We start from the raw sequence: 19,760 nt of genomic DNA, 5'->3' as shown, positions 1-19,760 counted from the left end.
TCTCTCTCTCTCTCTCTCTCTCTCTCTCTCTCTCTCTCTCTCTCTCTCTCTCTTTCTCTCCCCTTTATTCCGAACTCGAGCAAGTATACACTACAGTTTTGACGTCGAAGCGAAGGACAAGGGATAGGTGGAGAGGGAGAGAAACTTGAGAGGGAAAAGAGGATGATGGTGGAGGGTGGGGGAAAGTGGAAGACCTTGAGCTGCCACGAACCTCTGGACGTCTTCATTCCGCTTTGATTCAAGTCTCGCTCGCAAACCACTAGAGTCCTCCTACAGTTGTCTCGATACACTTTGAATCCTTCACGCTTGTCGTTGGAGGAGATTTAAATTTTTGAGGATTTTTTCTTTCCATCGTTTTGAAAAAACGAAGAAATGTGACACTTGGCACGGCTGAAGTGACAGTCGGCCATTGTAGGGCCTTCAACCCTCTATCTGACATTTAATTCTCTAACCCCATTCGATGGGGTATCTCGCCATGTGGGGGCTCGGGTTAACGCAGGAAATATAATGTCGAGGTAAGCACGTGCCGCACGTGTTTTTTCCCGTGTCATTGTGAGAGAGAAACGGTACAGGGTTGAGCGGATTGAAACATTTGTGGCACGTCCCGCTGTCATTCCACATGATGTAGTCGACTCTGTCTTTGTGGGATATGTCTCTCGTCTCTCTAACTGTGCGACTACGTGGGTTAGCTTTCATTGAGGCGGGATTTTTCACGAGGATAAAGGGTGTAACTTGATACAACCAGTAAATTGTATTATTTTCGGATGTGCTTTTTTTATACTGAGCGGACACCAGGTGGTCGAATTAGTCGCTCGCATTTAAGCTTATTTATATACTCCATCTTGCTCTCTACTACATATGTTTAAAAATTGTAACATGTGTTGAGTCCGATATTATTTTTGACTGACAAGAGTGAAAGAAAGGAACCAAACAGTCGAGCGACATAAAACGTTTAATCTTCAATGATTCACTGAGGGATAATTTTCATAATTGATTAACTTCACTTTTTTCACTTAGACCCCTTCAACGAAAGTGAACCGAATGCCTCATTCCAGGTGCCTTTTTTTATCCGTTTCGACCTACATCTCCCCAAGTCCCATTCTTCATTGTCTAGACTGGAATCATAAAGAGAAAAAAAAACACTCGTTCAACGTTTGGGATGCAATCCAACTGTGGACTGAGGTGTCTCAAGGGGTTAAAGTTCGAGTTTATACGTTTGCTCCTGGTGTTTATAAATTTTCACAGTTCATTGGGTATTTCCAGGTGGAGAATGGGCATCATGAATAAATACATATCCAGCCCCAACCGAAGTAGTTTTCCTCGTTGTATTCTGGAGCACGTACCAGGTGTCAATTAGATATCCAACAAAAAAAAATTCTCTGAATACATCCATTGGTAATTCTTCTTGCATGTGACAAAAAATTGGGGTAAGTCTCCCTGATCTTCACGACACACAGGATCTATCACCGATTTGTGACGTTTTTTTCATTCTCCTCTTGCATTTCTTTTTGTTATCTTATTTTTGCTTTGTGTGGACCCTTCGATCCACAACCGTGACGAGTATAGCCTGTCGAATCGCTGGGGTTAAGCCGGCCCCAGAACGGCTCTCAATGTCCCCTTCTCCTTTTTATATCGATCAGGAGAAAAATCTCTCTCCCTTTGCTCCACTAAATTTTAACGTTTGCGGGGGGAAAATTTACAAACCCATCTGGCGTCCACTGACAATTCTAGGGTGTCGGGGGGAATTATCCACGCACGGGTTTCCAGAATGCATTACTGCCCATTTTCTCCAACACCCCCACGTCTCCTCCTTTTGTTCACTTGAAATATTTATGTGATTAATGAGTCATTTGGTGCATCGCCCCTCCCCTCATTCCTTCCTTTGGTTTCTCCCCTCAATGAGAGGCACGTGGGGCACACAGCCGCAAATAAAATTCCGACAAAATCATCGACAATAGGAAAAGCTGTGTATGCAACGTGTTTACAACTATTCAGGACCGTTCATTGAAATTTTTGGGGGATGCTGACTCTAATTGTGAAATTGACTGTGATTTATGATGAGAAGAAAGAGGCTATGAAGGAACAATGTACAGTACAATGGAGGTCAACAATTTGGACACAATTTGGCCTAGATAGTTGGGAAGCCAGGGAAATGTCCGGTTGGAAACTCGATGTGAGGCAGTAATTTCAAAAATTCATAGATAATCTCGAGAAAGTGATCAATTGTCAAATTGTTTCTGCTTTACCAAGAGCGGAAACTCGGTAGAGTATAATCGAGATCTGATAATTAGATCTATGGTTTTACAGACTCGATGTGGTAATCACTCACGAAATTCGATGTCCCGAGTGGAAATTTCACTCAGTTAGCTTGTGTCTCTTATTCTAACCTGATTTGAATTTCCACTTGGGGTGCAGATGGTCTTGAAATCTTTTGGAATATCAAAGAAGATCTTTTCAAGTCCCTGAAATCTTGAAATCTCATTGACATCTATGACATATTGGATAAAAAATTCTTTAAATCTCATGAAATCCCCCAAGTTCGTGGAGAAATTAAAGAATTTGGCAAAATTTTTGAAATTCTCAATCTTATGTCGAATTCAAGACAATATGTTGAGAAAGGGATTTAAACGGTCCTTCAGTTCTGCAACTACTTTCGAAGTGAGAACACGTCTTAATAAAAACCAAGTTCACTTGCTCAAATGAAGAGTGTCTTTTATTTATTCCCATGATTTCCAATGAACCAATGATCTTGAAATTTAGTATACAAGTTTTTTTTGAGTGATTACCCCCTCGCAGACGAGGTTTAATTACAGAGTTGGAATAAATTCAAACTCAGAGACAAAAAAAATGATATTACCATAGGATCTCGCCTCTGTTAATTTGATAATTAAATGTACATCTGATGTCGAGGCATTAGACTTTCTAATGAATATCACAATTAATCTCTTCTCCCCTACCCGTATTATCGTCCAAAATGATCGGCCATTGGAAAAAGAATGTCGTCAAGAATAAAACGAGAATGAGGCGAAAAAAGAGGATCCCAGAGTGAAGGAAGATCTCTGTCTTCCGTTTTTGTTTTTCATCATTTTATCTCTCGTCGTCCTCGGGTTCTTAGGCCCCGAAGAGGAGTCCCTACCCCGATACCACAGCATAACTCCGTCCCTGTCTGACACAGTGAAGTAACTCCTCGTTCTCCCTGGTGAGAGGGCCCATGATGCCACAGCACCGGCGGTGGTCCCCAGGCTCTGCTGGTGGCCCGACTCGCACTTACACACTCGATCGCACATTTGATCTTGGTTCCTCTCCCTTGACTGTGGACCAAGCAGAGTGGCTACAGCGGCTCACCGCGGGAGCATCGCTCTTCACCAGGGATCGATCCTCACGTACCAATACATTTGCACATGCTACCTAACACATATGTAAAATGTATGCCCTCCTCCTCTGCATCACCTATGGCTAAAGTCAAGGGGATTTTGGCGCTAGTCAACGGGTGGTGAGTGGAATTAAGCAGCGCCAGCAACTCGATACTCCCTGGAAGCATCTCAACCCTCCTTCACCATTGGGGGGCAACGTCATGCGGGACCTTGAAGTGTCTCAAAGCCCCCAAAAAAGAAAGAATATAGAGACAAATGTAAAAAAATCCTCAGTGGACCTACCGCCATGTACGCTTGCTTGCGTTCTTCACTGGCGCTTGCTCGATTCCGGTGAATTCATCGGTTGGAACTTTAATTCGTCAACAGAGAGATTCCCCGGCGTTTTAGCCACCGCCAAGCAAGAAGTTCCTTATAATGCTTAAACGACAGGTATTAAAGTTCGAAGTTGGGTGGTATGGGAATCTGGGAATTATCTCGACTTATCGAGAAAACAAGAAAGAAAGTATGCGAGGCGGTGATTAAACCGGAAGAGGATAGAGTTGTGTATGATGATTACGGAGGAATAAAAAAAAAAAATGAAAGAAATAAGAATATACAGTGGATAATTTCAAGTGGAGTATAGCGGCTTATCGATTTTTAACGAGCACGAGGCTCGATTTACAACTGAGCTATTCGTTAATCAAGCCGGCAAGGCATTATGGATACAGCTGGGAAGTGATCAGAGAAATGGATAAATTTATATTTTAAAAAATGAAAGCAAAAAGGAGAGGGAAAAAAAGAAAATAAAAGTCAAGAAAAAAAGGAAGTTCCGAACGAGGACTCAACAAGCGCCGACGGACGCAGGGAGGTCACATTAACCTAATCGTTCTGAGCTCCTCCATCCTCGCGAAAATAAATTGACTGATTTGCATGGGAATTGGGAAAGTCGCGAAGACGACGGTAAGCACATAGTTGGACACTTTGGCATTACTTCATGTCTCCTTCGTCCGGAGTTTTGCCTCTGGGGTTTGGACCAAGCAGAGTGTCCGACCATACAAGACGTCATCGACGAGTATTTAGCTTTCGTTTTTGCCACGAAGGCTTTGACCCCAACTGAACAACTCGTTGGGTCATTAAAAAACCCACGATATTTTTCAATAATTAAATGATGTTGTAAAAAGAATTTTTCAGGATGAGTCTGATATGAATTTAATTTGAATTTATGTTTGTGGGCTTTTTTCGACATACCAAAAAAATATTTGGCATTTTTTCGGCTACTGCCCCCATATTACAGAGGCTTTCGACGGTATAAAAAGAAATTAATGCGACCAGATGAAATGATAATAAAACCGGCAATTACTTTAAAAAGTAAAGGCTAATATACATGGGTGATAGCTTTATTAAGAATTGACTTCTGGGGTCCGAGTGTGGGTAAGGAACACATCTGCCTGTCAGTGATTTGCATCTAAAAACCATTATGTTCTGCCTCGAAAAAAAGAATGCTGTGAGAAAAAGTTATGACAATAAATTGATGGTTTTCAGCATTAATTTTCTTCTCGTCTTCTCTTGAAATTTTTCGGTAGTTTACATAAGATTTACACAAATAATTAATTCTGACTTGATGAGTTCGCGTCCGGTGCTGACATATTACATTATTTGCACCGGTATTTTCAATCTTGAGGGTACACAATAAAGTAAATACATCATATGGTAAGAAAGAAATAATGTAATTTCCAGAGGTCAAAAGCATTCAACCCCCGTAGCTTTCCTCGTGCAAAACGTTTTGCCATAAACTTTTAGACTGGCTCATAGTTGCATGCCTTGACTGTACAGTTATACGGTGAAAAAAGACATAGAGTTGTGAGTGCCTTAACCGTTTGTAATTTCCGTGTAAGATGCCTTACACCATGCTGACGAGCAATTGCCAAGAAAATGAAGAGAAACGAATATAATGTCGAAAAATGTATGAAAATATGAATAATAAGAAATAATCAGTGACAGCAGAGAGCGAGAGTCAGCCACCTATTGAGCGCCCCGTGGGCTCGATAATTTCGAGTGTTTACGAGCCAAAGTTTGCGTTTATAAGAAGGCGGGAGACGTTTTTACGGACTTTTTACGACCGTTATTATTTTGTGGTGTGTGCGGTGCCACGGCTTATAACCCAAAAGAGCGCGTAGCCTTGTATCGGTCGAGAGCAGATTCCCGAAACGTGAAATTAAACGTAGACGCGCGCCAGGCGAACCAGATTTCGTTGGGGTATTCCCCTCTCTCTACGTTGTTTTCTGGCCTCGTTAGTCTCTCGTGTAAACCACAGGGCAACTCCTAGCCTGAGAAAATTTCGTTGAAACGACCTTTTACCGAGAATACATTGAAACTCAAACAAAACAAAAAATTTAATTGTTTGTTTTTGAGCGGGGAGTTTGGACAGTTGGCTACACATGGTAGGGATGTTCAAAATGATTCAATAAATTGGTCCAGGTATATGTCGAATCGTCAATTCTTACCATCCTGTTTGAACATTATTTGCTACCATCTCCACCCGAAAAGTCGTCCTGAATCAAGGCGAAAAATCAATCTGAATTAAGTCAAATCATGCCGGGAATCGACTTATTTCGTGTTGAATTGACGGTATGAATCCCGTCGGGCTCGGACAGGGGGCCTATTCTCGAAATATTTTCGTGCGCGGAATCGACTTCGTTGACGGAACGCCTATATGATTCCTATACGCAATTCGTCTACGAAGCCACTTCCGTGTACGGAAATATTTCGAGAATAGGCCCCCAGATGTAAACCCATATAGCGGTCTAACTCCAGTCGATTTTTCGACTTGATTCAGGTCGAGTTTTCGGCTTGATTCCGGCCAAATGGTTGACTTGATTCAAGACTACTTTTCGGTTTGATTTAAGTCGATTTTTGGGCTTGATCCAAGTGGATTTTTCGGTTTGAAATTCGTTAAAAATATTAGTGGAAATTGTACATTTCAGTTCAATTATTCAATGAAAATTCATTAAAATCAAGAAAATTCAGATGAACATAATCTGAAATATGATTTTGGAGTACAAACATCATTCTATTGAATTACTCCCCCATCAGAATTTCGACCAATAGAAGTATTGACGTTTTTACGGGTTAAAAGCCATATTCATACCATATCTTCATCTATTTTAACAGAAAATCTCCATCCACGGTGGCTATGCAACTAAATGGAAATAATAATTCTATCCCCACTGCTCGACAAAAAGTTAAATACTGAATTTCTATTGGTTGACATTTACATGAGGGCATAATCTGTAAAATTTGACATTTCATGATTTTTTTCCGTGAATCGAACTTTATGTCACTCTCATAAACAGACCTATTGAATTCTCCATGAAATTTAGATTTTTTTCCAACAGTGTATCTTTCCGACTTGGACCAAGTGTTGATTTGACTAAAATCAAGCCAAAAAAGGCTTGATTTAAGCTCGCTTCGCTCGATTAAATCGGGGTTTTCGGGCCTAATGACAAAAAATATTGTTCGACACACAGCGGTGGGAACTTTTCTACCTCATATGATTACAGAACTCGCCTTCGACTCGTTCTGTAACCTCATATTCGCCAGAAAAGTTCCTCACGACCTAGTGTCGAAATGTACTATGTCGGCTCATATCAGACCCGGAATTCGGATTGGCGTAGTCTGAGTCACTCGTCTTGCATCAAGTCGAAAATCAACCAGAATCAATCCGACATTGACTTGAACCTGTATTTTTTTAGGTCGTCATCTTGGAAAAATGAATGAAACTTGAATTTCAATTATTATTATTCAGCATTGTTTGACTCGAAACAGAAAATCTGCTTTCCTCGTTGTTGTGCGTTTACGTGGACAAAAAACATATAATTCACTACCCTATGATACATCCAATTCTCATCCCTTCGAGAACTAAACCCCAGATTAGAGATTACTCCCACAAATTTTCTTTTTTCATTCACTGAAACATCGAGAAAACAATCGGTAGATTATATACTATTAGATGACTCATCGCACTAGATACTTCAATAGACGTAGGTTCCCTCGAGTGAGGGTAGCGTAGTGGGTGGATACACACTACACAAAGAGATACTATAGAGTGGCGTAATCGACACCCTTGAGCATCAACAGGAGATGAGAGTTAAAGCCCTGTGGGATAGCTAGAATTGCGGGTCCTCTTGAGTTGCCTCAAGCCCTTTGAGTGTTCCGTGTAAATGTAAGTAAAACTGGGGATAAAAGGGGAACGTTGGACAAACCTCTATCTATACATATATATCTGTATTGAAACTCTCCCGGAAAAGAAAAAAAATTGAATAAGGATGGAAGATTTGAAATAGTATTTGGAGATGGAGGAGGGTATTATCTCCCTCGGGGCACCATCGTCGTTTACTCAGACGCGGTGTCCCTTTCATCGTTGGCTTTTTCCAATTTTTCAATCCCTCCATTCCCTTTCAGACACGACAAAATGACTCAGTTACACCAGCGTTGACAGTTATACCTTTTTTATTTATTCAATGAGTGAATTTATGAGTTCTTCTTTCATCTTTATATGAGGCATTATACAACGTAATAACTCTATAAGTTTTTAAGGTAAAAAATTGATAAATAATCTTGGATAACGGATACAACGGGGCATCTAATAATTCGCCGTGGATGGAGCTCGATGATAATAAACGTGGCAGGAATGTGCACACTCCTCCATCGTTACCATCAACAAACTCTTGAGCAAAGAGTAGAGTGGGTTCCACGTATATGAGTGACTAGCGCATTGCTCATGGCGATCTCCTGGGAGTGCAGTAGATGATGTGCTTGGGAGTTTATGTAGTGTGTGGTTCCTTATTCGCTTGGGATGGACGGTGGACGAGAAGGCCCACATATATAGCCCCCGTCAGCAATGTGGCGATGGTAATCACGAATAAAGGCGCATATACCCCCACATCGGTGAGTATCGCTTCCTAGTTGCGAGCAATTAGCTTCTGATCGGAAGGTTAATTAAGTTGAATTTCTAACGTCCCATAACGAATAATTGCTGATTACATGGCGAGATATTTTACAAGCAATTTATTTCAGAAAATTTTTAAGCGTAATTTGCATAATTTTAGGTGAAATATTTCGAGGAGAATTGACGTGAAATATATGGGGAGAAAGTACTAAGATTTATTTATAGATTTGACCTTGAATATCGGGGGAAAATTCTCGAAATCTAAGTCAACTACATTTTTATAAATTAAGAAATCATTTTTTTCTCTCATGCTTCACTACAAATTAATTGAAAGTCCTCTATTTCAAAACAGCATAACATCTTGTCCATGTATAATAGATGTTTATTGTCAACGATATTTTGAGTTCATTCATTTTCCAAAAATTTCAAAATTTTATTCTACTCCCACAATTTTCAGACGAAATGGAAGAGGGTGGGGCAATATGGACACCAGATTTAAATAATGAGTTGATTTCGATCAAATCAGGAGTTATAAGGTAAAGCAAAAACGGGGTAGAATGGAAACTTCGATTTCTTCCTCAATTTTTATATTTCAACAATATTATTCAATTTCTGAAATGCTATAGTCATGACTGCGATTTTCAAATAAAAAAAAAATCATTTTTGACTTTTGTCGTGGGGGATGGTAAACCAAATTTTTCTTTGCCCATTTATCCTCCCTCCTCCCATTTTTTAATGGTTTTTTCCTTTGTGAGTAGGAAAATAGCCATCTTACAAATTTTGCAAATGGACAAAAGGTCAGTTATTGTGCAAGGCGTGTAATTGTTCATTGAAGAAAACGAATAATTTCAAAGTTATTTCAATAGTAAAACAGGAAATCCGAAGCTACTCTACATTTCAAACTTCAGTGTAAAATTTAATAGAGTTGAAGTTTATTTGTTAATATCTCTTCCAACTCTAATTTCTCTCCATAAAAAGATATCGACACGACTCTGTTGAAAATTTTCTTGATTAAAAGCTGAATAGGACAAACTTTTTCGGGTGTCCATTTTATCCCACTCGTGCCTAATTTTTCGGCTGTGGACTTTGCCAAAAAGCAATTTAAAAAAATTAAAATATTGAATTTTTTTTTTTAATTTTTTGAGCGCCCATTTTAGTCTATCCTACGTGGATTCATCAGGTGTCCATATTGCCCAATGAACCAATTTTAAAAAATTTGAATTGAAAAAAACGTTTTTTTCGCCAATTTTTCGAGTGTTCGTTTTACCCCAGAGATCCCTATTGCCCCACCCTCCCTTAATCAATCATATTCCGTGCTTTAAATTCCTCTATTTGGATATTTACACACTTGAATGAAGCGTGACTTGATTATATTTCTCACTCGTTTTTCACCTCGCCCTCTTTTTTATTTATTTCTTTTCGCGGTTGAATCGATCGTCGCTGAACCGCGTCCACTGCGGTGTTTTTTACAGCGTTCGGCCGCCACAGCAGTAAGAAACACAAGGTATTTGTGTGCATGTGAACTTCACGGTAAAAGGCAAGATTACACAGAGCATGAGATTTTACGTCTTAATTTCATACTTGATAGAGTCAATAATTTCATCGCATTGGCGGTGAGAGAAGCTGTGAGCGGCCAATTACAAATTGCAAACAGGATCGAGAGTAAAAGAAAACATTCAAGGTTCATTATTTAAAATTGATCATAATCATTTTTTAATTAATCCTTAATGAATAAAGAGGATAAAAGGGATGAGGGAATTAACGTTTTTTTTTCATTTAATTTTTATTACGATCATCAGTACTTTTGGATGCGATTAAAGCTGAAAGAGTGAGTAATCAACGAGGATTATCGCGATGCACTCATTTCGCAACGCCGGGGGAATGTAAAAAATTATTAAATGAGAATTTAAATTTTATCCCTTTTTCCTTCCAACCCCGCAATGTTTTTATTAATACTCAGGTCATTAGGGATGGGTAACCGTGCTGGAATATATGGAGTCAAAACGCCAACTACGGCCCCAGCGACTATTAAGGGTACACACAGAGTGATTACGTATCGTGCAAGCGATATTGTACACGGCTGAGGATGTTTAAGAGTCGACACACGCAGTCATTTTAATATTCCAGAGATGAATATACTACCTTAACCGAGCTCGTAATGACCGATCAGTGCCACTGAATTCGCGTGTCCTTATAAAATTTTTTCTTCATCATGGAAAATCATTAAAGATGTTATGGTTGGGAGATTAAAACGTTGGAAGGAATTCATGAACAAAAATAGGCAAACTTTCATATAAAAAGTTACTAAATTTTGATACTAATGAATTGAAGTTTCTTTCAATTATTGTAACCATTAATGATTAAAAAATCCTGATACACTGTTAAAAATTTTCGTTTCAATTTTCCGTGCCAAATTCCGGGAATTTTTATCGTGTTCAAGTTCCACTGAAATTTTAGGAAATCTTATCATTGAAAAATCAAATATTCCATTGATTTTCTGTTCAAATGATCTGAAAATCGATAAAATACTTGATTTTTCAGTTCAATTATTCTGTGAAAATTCATAAAAATCAGGAAAATTTAGGGAAAAATTGAAAATTCATGTCATTTTGTTTCTGAATATTCATGTTCCATTGAAAATTCAATCAAGTTGTGAAATTTCCAACTCGCACCCACTGAAACCTTATGAATTTCCGGGAACTCTACTTAAACTTGAAATTTCATAACTATTTTTTCTGTAAATCCGATTCAATGTCACTCTCATGAGATTTACTATAATACCTTCCAAGAAATTTCAAAAAATTTCTAACAGTGTAAAATAGACATTCAGAACACATGGAAAGAAAACAGAAGATTTTTCAATGATCGAAATCACGTGGCATAGCAATAAAAAAAGAGAATTTGGCAAAAAATAAAATGGTGAAATCGTTCGAAATTTGATCCATTTTGCCTCTCCTGGGCGTAGGTTATACATCCTTTTTTTTCATTCACAACTGCGTCTGTGTCGCCGGTGTGTATCCAACAAATAAATTTCCCGCCCACCCTCTCCCTCTTTCCCCTACATTTACATATTTCTTCCTTTCTGCGTTGAGGTGTCAACACCGCGTAGCACAAACCATGGAGAAACAGTCTACGCTTGGTGTGTATAGAGAGAAAAGGTAGTGGCGCGGTTTTAAATAAATGTCCATTGGTGAAAAGGCCCCGCCGTTGGCTACTCTGTTTCTTCCGCGCGTTTGCAACACGTTAAATAAATCGAAAAAATGTAAAAAAATGGGTAGATAGAAGGATTCCCACATTCCACCACAACCACCTAGAAATGAAGGAACAAAAAGAGTGACGGAGTGAAGAATAAAAAAAATTAAAGAAACTCGAGGATTCAAGTGTTAGATCGTGGACATAGATTTATCACACGTTATGTGTTATGCATTCTTAATATTTTTTACCTATTGTCTTGTCTTTAGGGTGATTCACAAAATACCGGAACGCTGGTCGAAGGTGTGGAAGGAAACTGCGGGCGTTACAAATGAAAAATAGAAGAAAAAACCAAATGAATAACTTTGGGAGTTTTAAAAAATTCAGCTTGCCACCCGATGAAACCGAAAGGCGGAAAGAAACTCGCATAAAAAAAACCAAAACGAAGGACTTAAATAAATAAACGAAAAGAGGGAGTTGGGGTAGCGGCGGTGTTTTTCGATTCGAATCGGAATTCAGGGCGCATTTGTGTTGCCGCCCGTTGGCTGCTGTATAGTGTTTTCAGAGATTTACGAATCCTCCAAACTGAATCCTTTACCCAGTTTTGGTCAACGTTTACACATATCGAAAGGATCGACACGTTTTTATACAACTTCTTTCCCCCTTTTATATCCCCCACTGAAAATTAATTCAATATCGAATGGAAATAAAATGAGGAGAAAATCATAATGCCATCAATCAGTCTCTCAGTGAGTTCAAAGTACCTCAAAAATCAATGTAATCTTGTGATAATGCTTAATAAAGAAATGAGGCCTTGTGCATCACGAAATTTCAGGGTGATCTGGACGTCACGATCGTCCTCCCAAAGTGATTGGGTTCGTGGGGCGCCGGGAGGGGGGGGGGCGGAGGGGAATGAAAGGCAAAGGGTGAGGTGAAATAAAGGGGGGGGAGGGGTATGAGGGTCCCAGGATCTCATTTACAGTACAAATTAGTTGTAGGCCGGTCCCGGGCGGCTTAATGGCCGCGGAACACGCAAGGAGGTTAGGTTTAATGAAGACCGCGCGTTATCCGTGACGAAGCCCGCGTGGCCAGTTGTGCATTTTACCCCTTCTGCGTTCCCAAAGGTAACCCACATACATGTGTATGTTACTCTATGAGGTGAGTTGGAGTGAAAGAAGGAAAGAAGGAAAATAGAATGAGTACTACAGTTGAATCACGGATATTCCTTGAATACGAGTTAAACGAAGATTTATGCTGCAACGCGTTATTATCACCAACAATGAGCAATCTCGCTCTCATTGTCCGCAACGTCGCGCCGGTGTACTCAGGGAGTTGAGGGAGAACTGGCCGATAATAACGAGATAGATGAATTTACAATCTCTTAATTTTCTTGTACCCCAAAATGTTGAAATGTTCACTTTTCCCTCAACCTCTGATTTTATATTTTAACTGACTTTTTACCTCCATTCCTCAAATGTGTGAGAGACAAATTGTAAGAAAACAAGGGGGAATGTAAATAAAGAGTTTACTCACACTCAAGTCATCCATTCTGCAATTTTCTTGGTGAAATAAATAGCCTCTCAAACTTGAATGTAAAACCGACGGCAGTGGATTATTCTCAACCAAAACAATCGGTTGCACACGCGACCACTAGCTTAATCCTCTGCTCCAGAAAGAAAATAAAACACTTCCCACACGTCGTGACACTTCAATAGAAATCACTTCACAAGAATTACCACGATGATGAGTTTGTGTTTGAATTTTTCAGACTTCATATTTAGCTTTATCACCGAAGGTGACAGTGGGCGGCTGGTGGAACTCCAGGCGACGCCGGCGTCGCTGACAGAGAGTACCGGCGAACAACATCGTCTACCTATCGTCGAAATCACCGTTGCGATAAACTTTTATGAATGAACCGATGAATCACCTCATTCGTCACAATACCAAATACATATTCAGGACCACGTTGGGGCATTTAAAAAATTCTTTCATTCAGTGATTCGCTTTTACTTGGTCATTCATATTCAGAAGGAAAACTTCAATCCAAATCCACCACATCACGACCATTGAATTAATTTCAATTAGATAAAATTCACTTTAGAGATATTTCTAAAAAAAATGTGATTGCTAATTTCAATCATTCATAAACCATTTAAAATAGTTTAAAAATTTTGAAAAAACGATTGACTGACGGATGGCAAAAGAAAGTCAACTGAGAACCCGTAGCCCACCGATGTGTTCACCGGCTCGGTCTGAGGCTCACTGACTCGAGCAGCCAACGGGCCTGTATGTAGCAGTGGCGTACACGCTTGCCAGCCCATGGACACTCTACCCCAAAGAACAGAGTAACTTCGTACGCACGCGTAACGTAAGAGTGAGAGAGACAACAACTGCGTGTAGTTGGAAAACACTGCGAAGCGGGAAGCGGGAGGGGTTGGAGAGAAACCATACTACACTGGACAATCTCCCAGAACCCTAAAGCACATCGTAGAGGCGACGAAGATGAAGATCAGCGGATGGTGCCAAGGGGTTTGTATTTACGACTCGCGTTATCGCCTCTAATCCCATATTATTGATTTTACGTAGTCACTGGAGTGCCAGTGATTAATCTGATTACGAGATAATTGAAGTAAACATGGGCGATGTTTTTGTATTATGCTTGTACGAGGGGGAAACTGCAGATGCTGGGTATTACGCTCCTTTTCTTTCTTATTCCCTCAATTCGTGATATTATGTATATGTACACAGTGTGGTGTTGAAATGAGGAGTGGGGATAGGGGATTTTTCTGGGGACCGCAAGCTGAGCAAGCTGATGGATGAATTGCGAATCGTATGCAGGAGATGATTGGGGTTTGATTGGAAATCTCAATATGATGCCAATGGGGGTGAATGATCGACAGTTGCTTTGTGATGCCTTTTTTGTTGGATAATTCGGCTTAACGAAATTTGTTATTGTCATTGAGCTTATCACGCTCCGATGCTTGTCACATGCATCAAGTTCGGGGGAGAAATATAGGTTTCTTTATTATTTGGCTCTTTATTCGAACTTCTGGTGGGAGATGAAAAACCATGTGGGAAATTGCTCTTGTATTCTATATAGTATAGTTATTTTTGTTAATGAATTAGCGATATGCTTCTGAATGGTTAATATGTGCATAATTTCCTTCTGTCATGCATAATTCATTGTTTACTTTATTTTATTAAATTGAATAAGATTTCCTTTTACCTAATTTTGTCAGCTTCTCAACTTAGTTGAATGTTATCAGCATCATTGTTCTTATTATCCATTTTCTTCTATATAAGGGATTGTCTTTTTTACAGTTCCCTCTTCCCTCAACCCTTCAATAAAATCAGTAGCGAAATGGCAACCCGAGTCAAAATTTTACCGGGTCTCCTGACGCAGTTTCAACGTTTTCAACCTACATTACTTTGATGTTCAAATTCTCCGCCGAATTTTCACCGTACTTTCAACTTATCTCAACGTGAAGGCCCATGGACGTTGAAAAACAGTCAATATCCACCGTGTTCTTATTAGGGTCAGTTGAACCTAAGGGTCAAAAGAGAACGAAGGGTCAGGCGAATGTAAGGGTCAGTTCAGTAAGGGTCAGTTCAGTAAGGGTCAGATAAGTAAAAGGCTCAGTTGAGTTTAAGGATCAGTTGTGTTCAAGTGTCAGTTGAGTTTAAGGGTCAATTGAGTTTAAGGGTCAAATGAATCTAAGAGTCAGATGAGTATGAGGGCCAGATGGTTTTTTTTTATCAATAAGCGTAAAACCTTCAGCATAGGGCCAGATGGATATAAGGGTCAGCCAAGTCCGAAGAATCACACGAATCTGAGGGTCAAAAGGGTACGAAGGGTCAGGCGAATATAAGGGTCATTTGAGTATGGGTCAGATAAGTAGAAGTCTCAGTTGAGTTTAAAGGTTAGATGCGTCTCAGTGATAGTTGAGTTTAAGGGTCAGATGGGTCTAAGCATTAGTTGAGTCCGAAGGATCATGCGAATTTGAGGGTCTGTTGAGTAAGGGTCAGATACGCAAAAGTTTCAGTTCAGTTTAAAGGTCAATCGCATCCAAGTCTCAGTTGAGTTTAAGGGTCAAATAGGTTTCAGGGTTATTTGAGTCCGAAGGATCAGGCGATCAGAGTCAGTTGAGTCTAAGGGTCAAACAACTACAAAGGGTCAGGCGGATTTAAGGGTCAGTTGAGTGTAAAGGATCACGCGAATCTACGAGTCAGTTGAGCCTAAGGGTCAAAAGAGTACGAAGGGTCAGGCAAATCTAAAGGTCAGATGAGTAAAAGGCTGAGTTGAGTTTAAGGGTCAGTTCAATCTAAAAGTCAGATGACCTTTGGCTCACCTGACCCTCAGACTCATTTGACCCTTACACACAACTGGCACTTAAATTCAACTGACAGTTGAACTCGACTGAGATTTTTAATTATCTGACCCTTACAAAACAGATCCTTGGATTCGCATAACTCTTCGTACTCTTTTGACCCTTAGGCTCAACTCACCTTTAAGCTCAATTGACATTCAATCTCAACTGAGGCTTTCATTTATCTGACCCTTAGATTCGCGTAATCTTTTGGACTCAACTCACCCTTATACTCATCTGACCCTTATACTCAATTGATCCTTATACTCAACTAACCCTTCTGACCGTTGGACCCAACTCAACCTTCAGACGCACGATTGTGTGAACTTCGAACTAATGTTATGAATGTACTAACACTAATAATTTAGTTACGTGAGTCGTTAACACGGTAATGAATTCTTTAATTATCGTCAATAATGACCTTGATACAATCAAATGTGGACGTCGAAACTTACAACGTACGTTAACAGATAACAAACGATATTGAGTGTTTTTCAACGTCCATGGGCCTTCACGCTGAGATAAATTGAAAGTACGGTGGAAAATTCGGCGGAAACGTTGAAACTACGTCGGGAGACCCGGTAACATTTTGACTCGGGTTCATTTGAAGCATGATATTTCATGCTTCAAATTCAACGGAATTTTGTCACGGAATTTTTCCGGACCGTTCCGTAATTTTCATCTGAATCTCCTGAAATTCGGATACCGTCACTTAAATTTTGTGAGTCGATTCCGTAATCGGCATTACGGCCGTAATGCTAAAAACCTAAAAATGGCATTTTCGGACTTTTTGGACCATAATGGGTCGATATGACACAAAAAATCCAAAACTTAAATTTGGACGGTTACAACGTTTCCATTCGGGAGCAAAAAGGGATGTAACTCCGCGTTGATTGGGAAGTATCATGTGAAAATATTCATTGTGTTATGTAGTCAATGTGGGTGCACCTTTTACCCAAGGACTCAGTCGCTACTGGCGGCCCCCAAACCCTCAGTCTTCATACGATTTTTTTTTCGGAATTTTTGTGTTTTGTTTGTTTCTTCTTTAGCCTCTCCTTCTACTCGGCGCGCCTGGCGCGCGATGCGATCATCGACTGGCGGTTTTCCGCTGGTGAGTTACGGCCACCTCAATGGCCGAAGGATGAAAAATAAAAATAAAAATAAATGAGAAGGGAGATTCGATTATCCAGTGGGGCTGGCCTCCTCCCGTGTGTATATGGTCTCTTAAATTAATTTTTCATTTAATTGTTTCGTTATCGATCGGATCGAGTAATTCGATTTTAATAACACATCGCCAAGTGTTTTGGGTCAATATTTATTCAGGGTCTACGCCATCTTTTTTCAATCCAATTTTTCGTTTTTTTTTTCAATCGTAATAGTAATGAATGGGATACACACTGACTGTTCTGATTTCATTATCTGCTTTGATGATAAGTAGGTGCGATATGTAGGTGCGAGGAAAAAACGCATGGAAAAAAAGATGAATGAAGGTGCAGCTAGAGGGGGAGGATTAAAAGGAGATCGATTGTGGTCGATTACGAGGGAAAGCCGTAGTTGCAGCTACATAGAATCCCAGCACAAGCATGGTGGTGTCCATTTGTCCTCAGCTTAGACATTTTGGTATTTCCCGTTGTACGAGATCCTGAATCACGATAGTATTTGAATATAAAAGTACGAAACGCGCTTAACAAGATTGGGAAAAAAAACAGCGGCAATAAATTTAATTTAATTTATCAAGGTGACATGAAAATGTCACTCAGTAACACATAAATATTGTGACGGGGTGAATAAAGTGTTTTTAAATTTTTCGACCCGATGATAGTGAGAAAATACTTCTTGGACCGTGTTACGTACAAAATTTAAGGCGGGCAAGCGCGGAAACCGCGGTCAGGGATGGGCAATATTTTACAAAACATCGATGTTGTGAATCGATTCTCAGGAAAAAACATCGATTATTTAAAGAATCGATGGTTTTCTCATTACACAGGAGAAAAAACAAATAGTTAAAAATCATTTTTTTTCATCTAATTTTTATTGAAGAAATATATTTATTTAAAAAATACAACCCGAGGAAATTACGTTTCAATGATAAGTACTGCTGGAGGGATAAATTTTGAATCTCGAAAAAGGGTTTTTGATTAATTAAAAAAAATATATTTAATATTGTCCGTTAGCTGTAATAATTGTTAAAAGTTTAAATTTTAAAAAATTTAAAAGTTTAAATTTAAAATCGATTAATCGGCCGTTGTAAAAATTGGATGAAAAATATCGATGGTTGGGCATGAAAAATCGATGTTTTCGATTAATCGACAAACATCGCCCGAATCCCTAACGGCAGTCTTATCGTGCAAAGTAAAGTTAGAATTACAGATTATCGAAACAAATTACATAATACGAATTCATGGAAAACAAATATTTTATATTGAGACTTCATACTTTTGTCTTTAAAAAAATGGTACATTTCATCACGCGGTGTTGAAACTCCACTTCACTCGTGGGAAAAGTATTTTTTGGCCTGTGGAAAAGCTGAACTTCCACTGAATTTCAGAGTTTCCTAATAATAATTAGATTTCCATCAATTATTATGAAATGAAGAATTAGAAACAAAATGAGAAATCTATGCAAACTTATATATAAAAGATTTCATGGGGAATCTACAATTGAAAGCTGCTGGAGTACTTTGAGCTCGATGAACTTGGGAACAAAAATTGCCCACGATGCGGATAGGTTAAAAAGAGAATAAGGAAAAAGTATGTTGAGCGAAGAATGTTCGTGTGTGTATGTGTAAGGGAAAAGAGGTACATACAAGACGCGCATGGAACGCGATAGGATGTCTGCGGTGCTTAGGATAATCTGTGTAAGTGCGTTGAAGATATATTTTACGTGACGTTATGAGCGCATTGGTTAACCATACGCGTGACTTTTCCTCGCACATATGCAACCAGTCTACTGCTTCTCTCATCCCCCTTTATTTATTTATTTCATTCTTGCACATTCATGGAGTTTCTGCCGCACAAGTTTAATGTTCGCCTACAAATCAGCGGTATAGGGTGGCATTTCATCTTCCACTCAATTACACGCTTATCACCTGTATATTATTGTCCCCCGTCAAATTATCACTAATGTACATCAATTAATTATCAAGCATATGTTCGCGTAATTACACCATAAACAATATTTCAGGGTGAAAAGAAGTCATTAAAAATTGTCTGTAATAACGTGTTATACAACCGCGGAACGTCGGTTACCCTTTGTAGTTATTTTTACTGAAAATCAACGGAAAATTTTATTCCATTTTCATGTCGAAATTCTTGAAATAGTTGATGGAAATCACTTTATGTTAAATTCCAACAGATTCTCAGATTGGGAAAAGAATTCCTTCGTTAAACATTAGTGCATTTTTCAAATTCAAGTAAATGTACCGTTGAATTGTCTGTAAATGTGAGATTTGAAAACTGAAGTGTAGGCCTTATTGAAATTCTATGTCCGTTGAATGTGATAAATTTGAGCTTTCCTTTCTTTAAGGGAAGACTACTATGAATTTTAAAACTCGCGAGCTATTGGAATGAGATTTCACATATATTGAAGATTGATTATGTATGTCTAAAAACAAATAATTAGTGCAAAAAAACTAATTGTTTATTTTTCGTTTACCCCGCAAACGCTTGAAATGTTAAAAATAGTCCAGGGCTTCAAATTTGTGAGCTACAGAGGTGTTTTTTCAAAAATTTTGGAAAAATATGTGGAATAACAATTACGAACATTTTAAGCGTTTGCGGACTAAACAAACAATAAACAATTAATTTTTTTGCATTAGTCGTTTTTAAACCGATAGTCGGTCTTTAATGCATGAGAAATCTCATTCCAATATCCCACGACTTTTAATACTCATAGTAGTCT

General features: G+C 39.0%; 1 protein-coding gene across 1 annotated transcript in view; it reads right to left on the bottom strand.

Moving 5' to 3' along the window:
- LOC107048498 (TSC22 domain family protein 1) overlaps positions 1-13,075 on the bottom strand; it is a 45,645-nt gene extending 32,570 nt beyond the window's left edge. Inside the window, exon 1 of the mRNA XM_015271679.1 lies at positions 13,027-13,075. Within this exon, the coding sequence (XP_015127165.1) occupies positions 13,027-13,041 (15 nt within the window). The 5' untranslated portion in view covers positions 13,042-13,075. The remainder of the gene's footprint in view (positions 1-13,026) is intronic.
- Between the last annotated feature and the right edge of the window lie 6,685 nt (positions 13,076-19,760).

The sequence above is a fragment of the Diachasma alloeum genome, unplaced genomic scaffold, assembly GCF_001412515.2.
Source record: "Diachasma alloeum isolate Michigan unplaced genomic scaffold, Dall2.0 Dall_scaffold_00194, whole genome shotgun sequence".
Classification (NCBI taxonomy): Eukaryota; Metazoa; Arthropoda; class Insecta; order Hymenoptera; family Braconidae; genus Diachasma; species Diachasma alloeum.
Note: the sequence above shows the minus strand (reverse complement) of the source record. Positions and strands in the feature narration are given on the sequence as shown.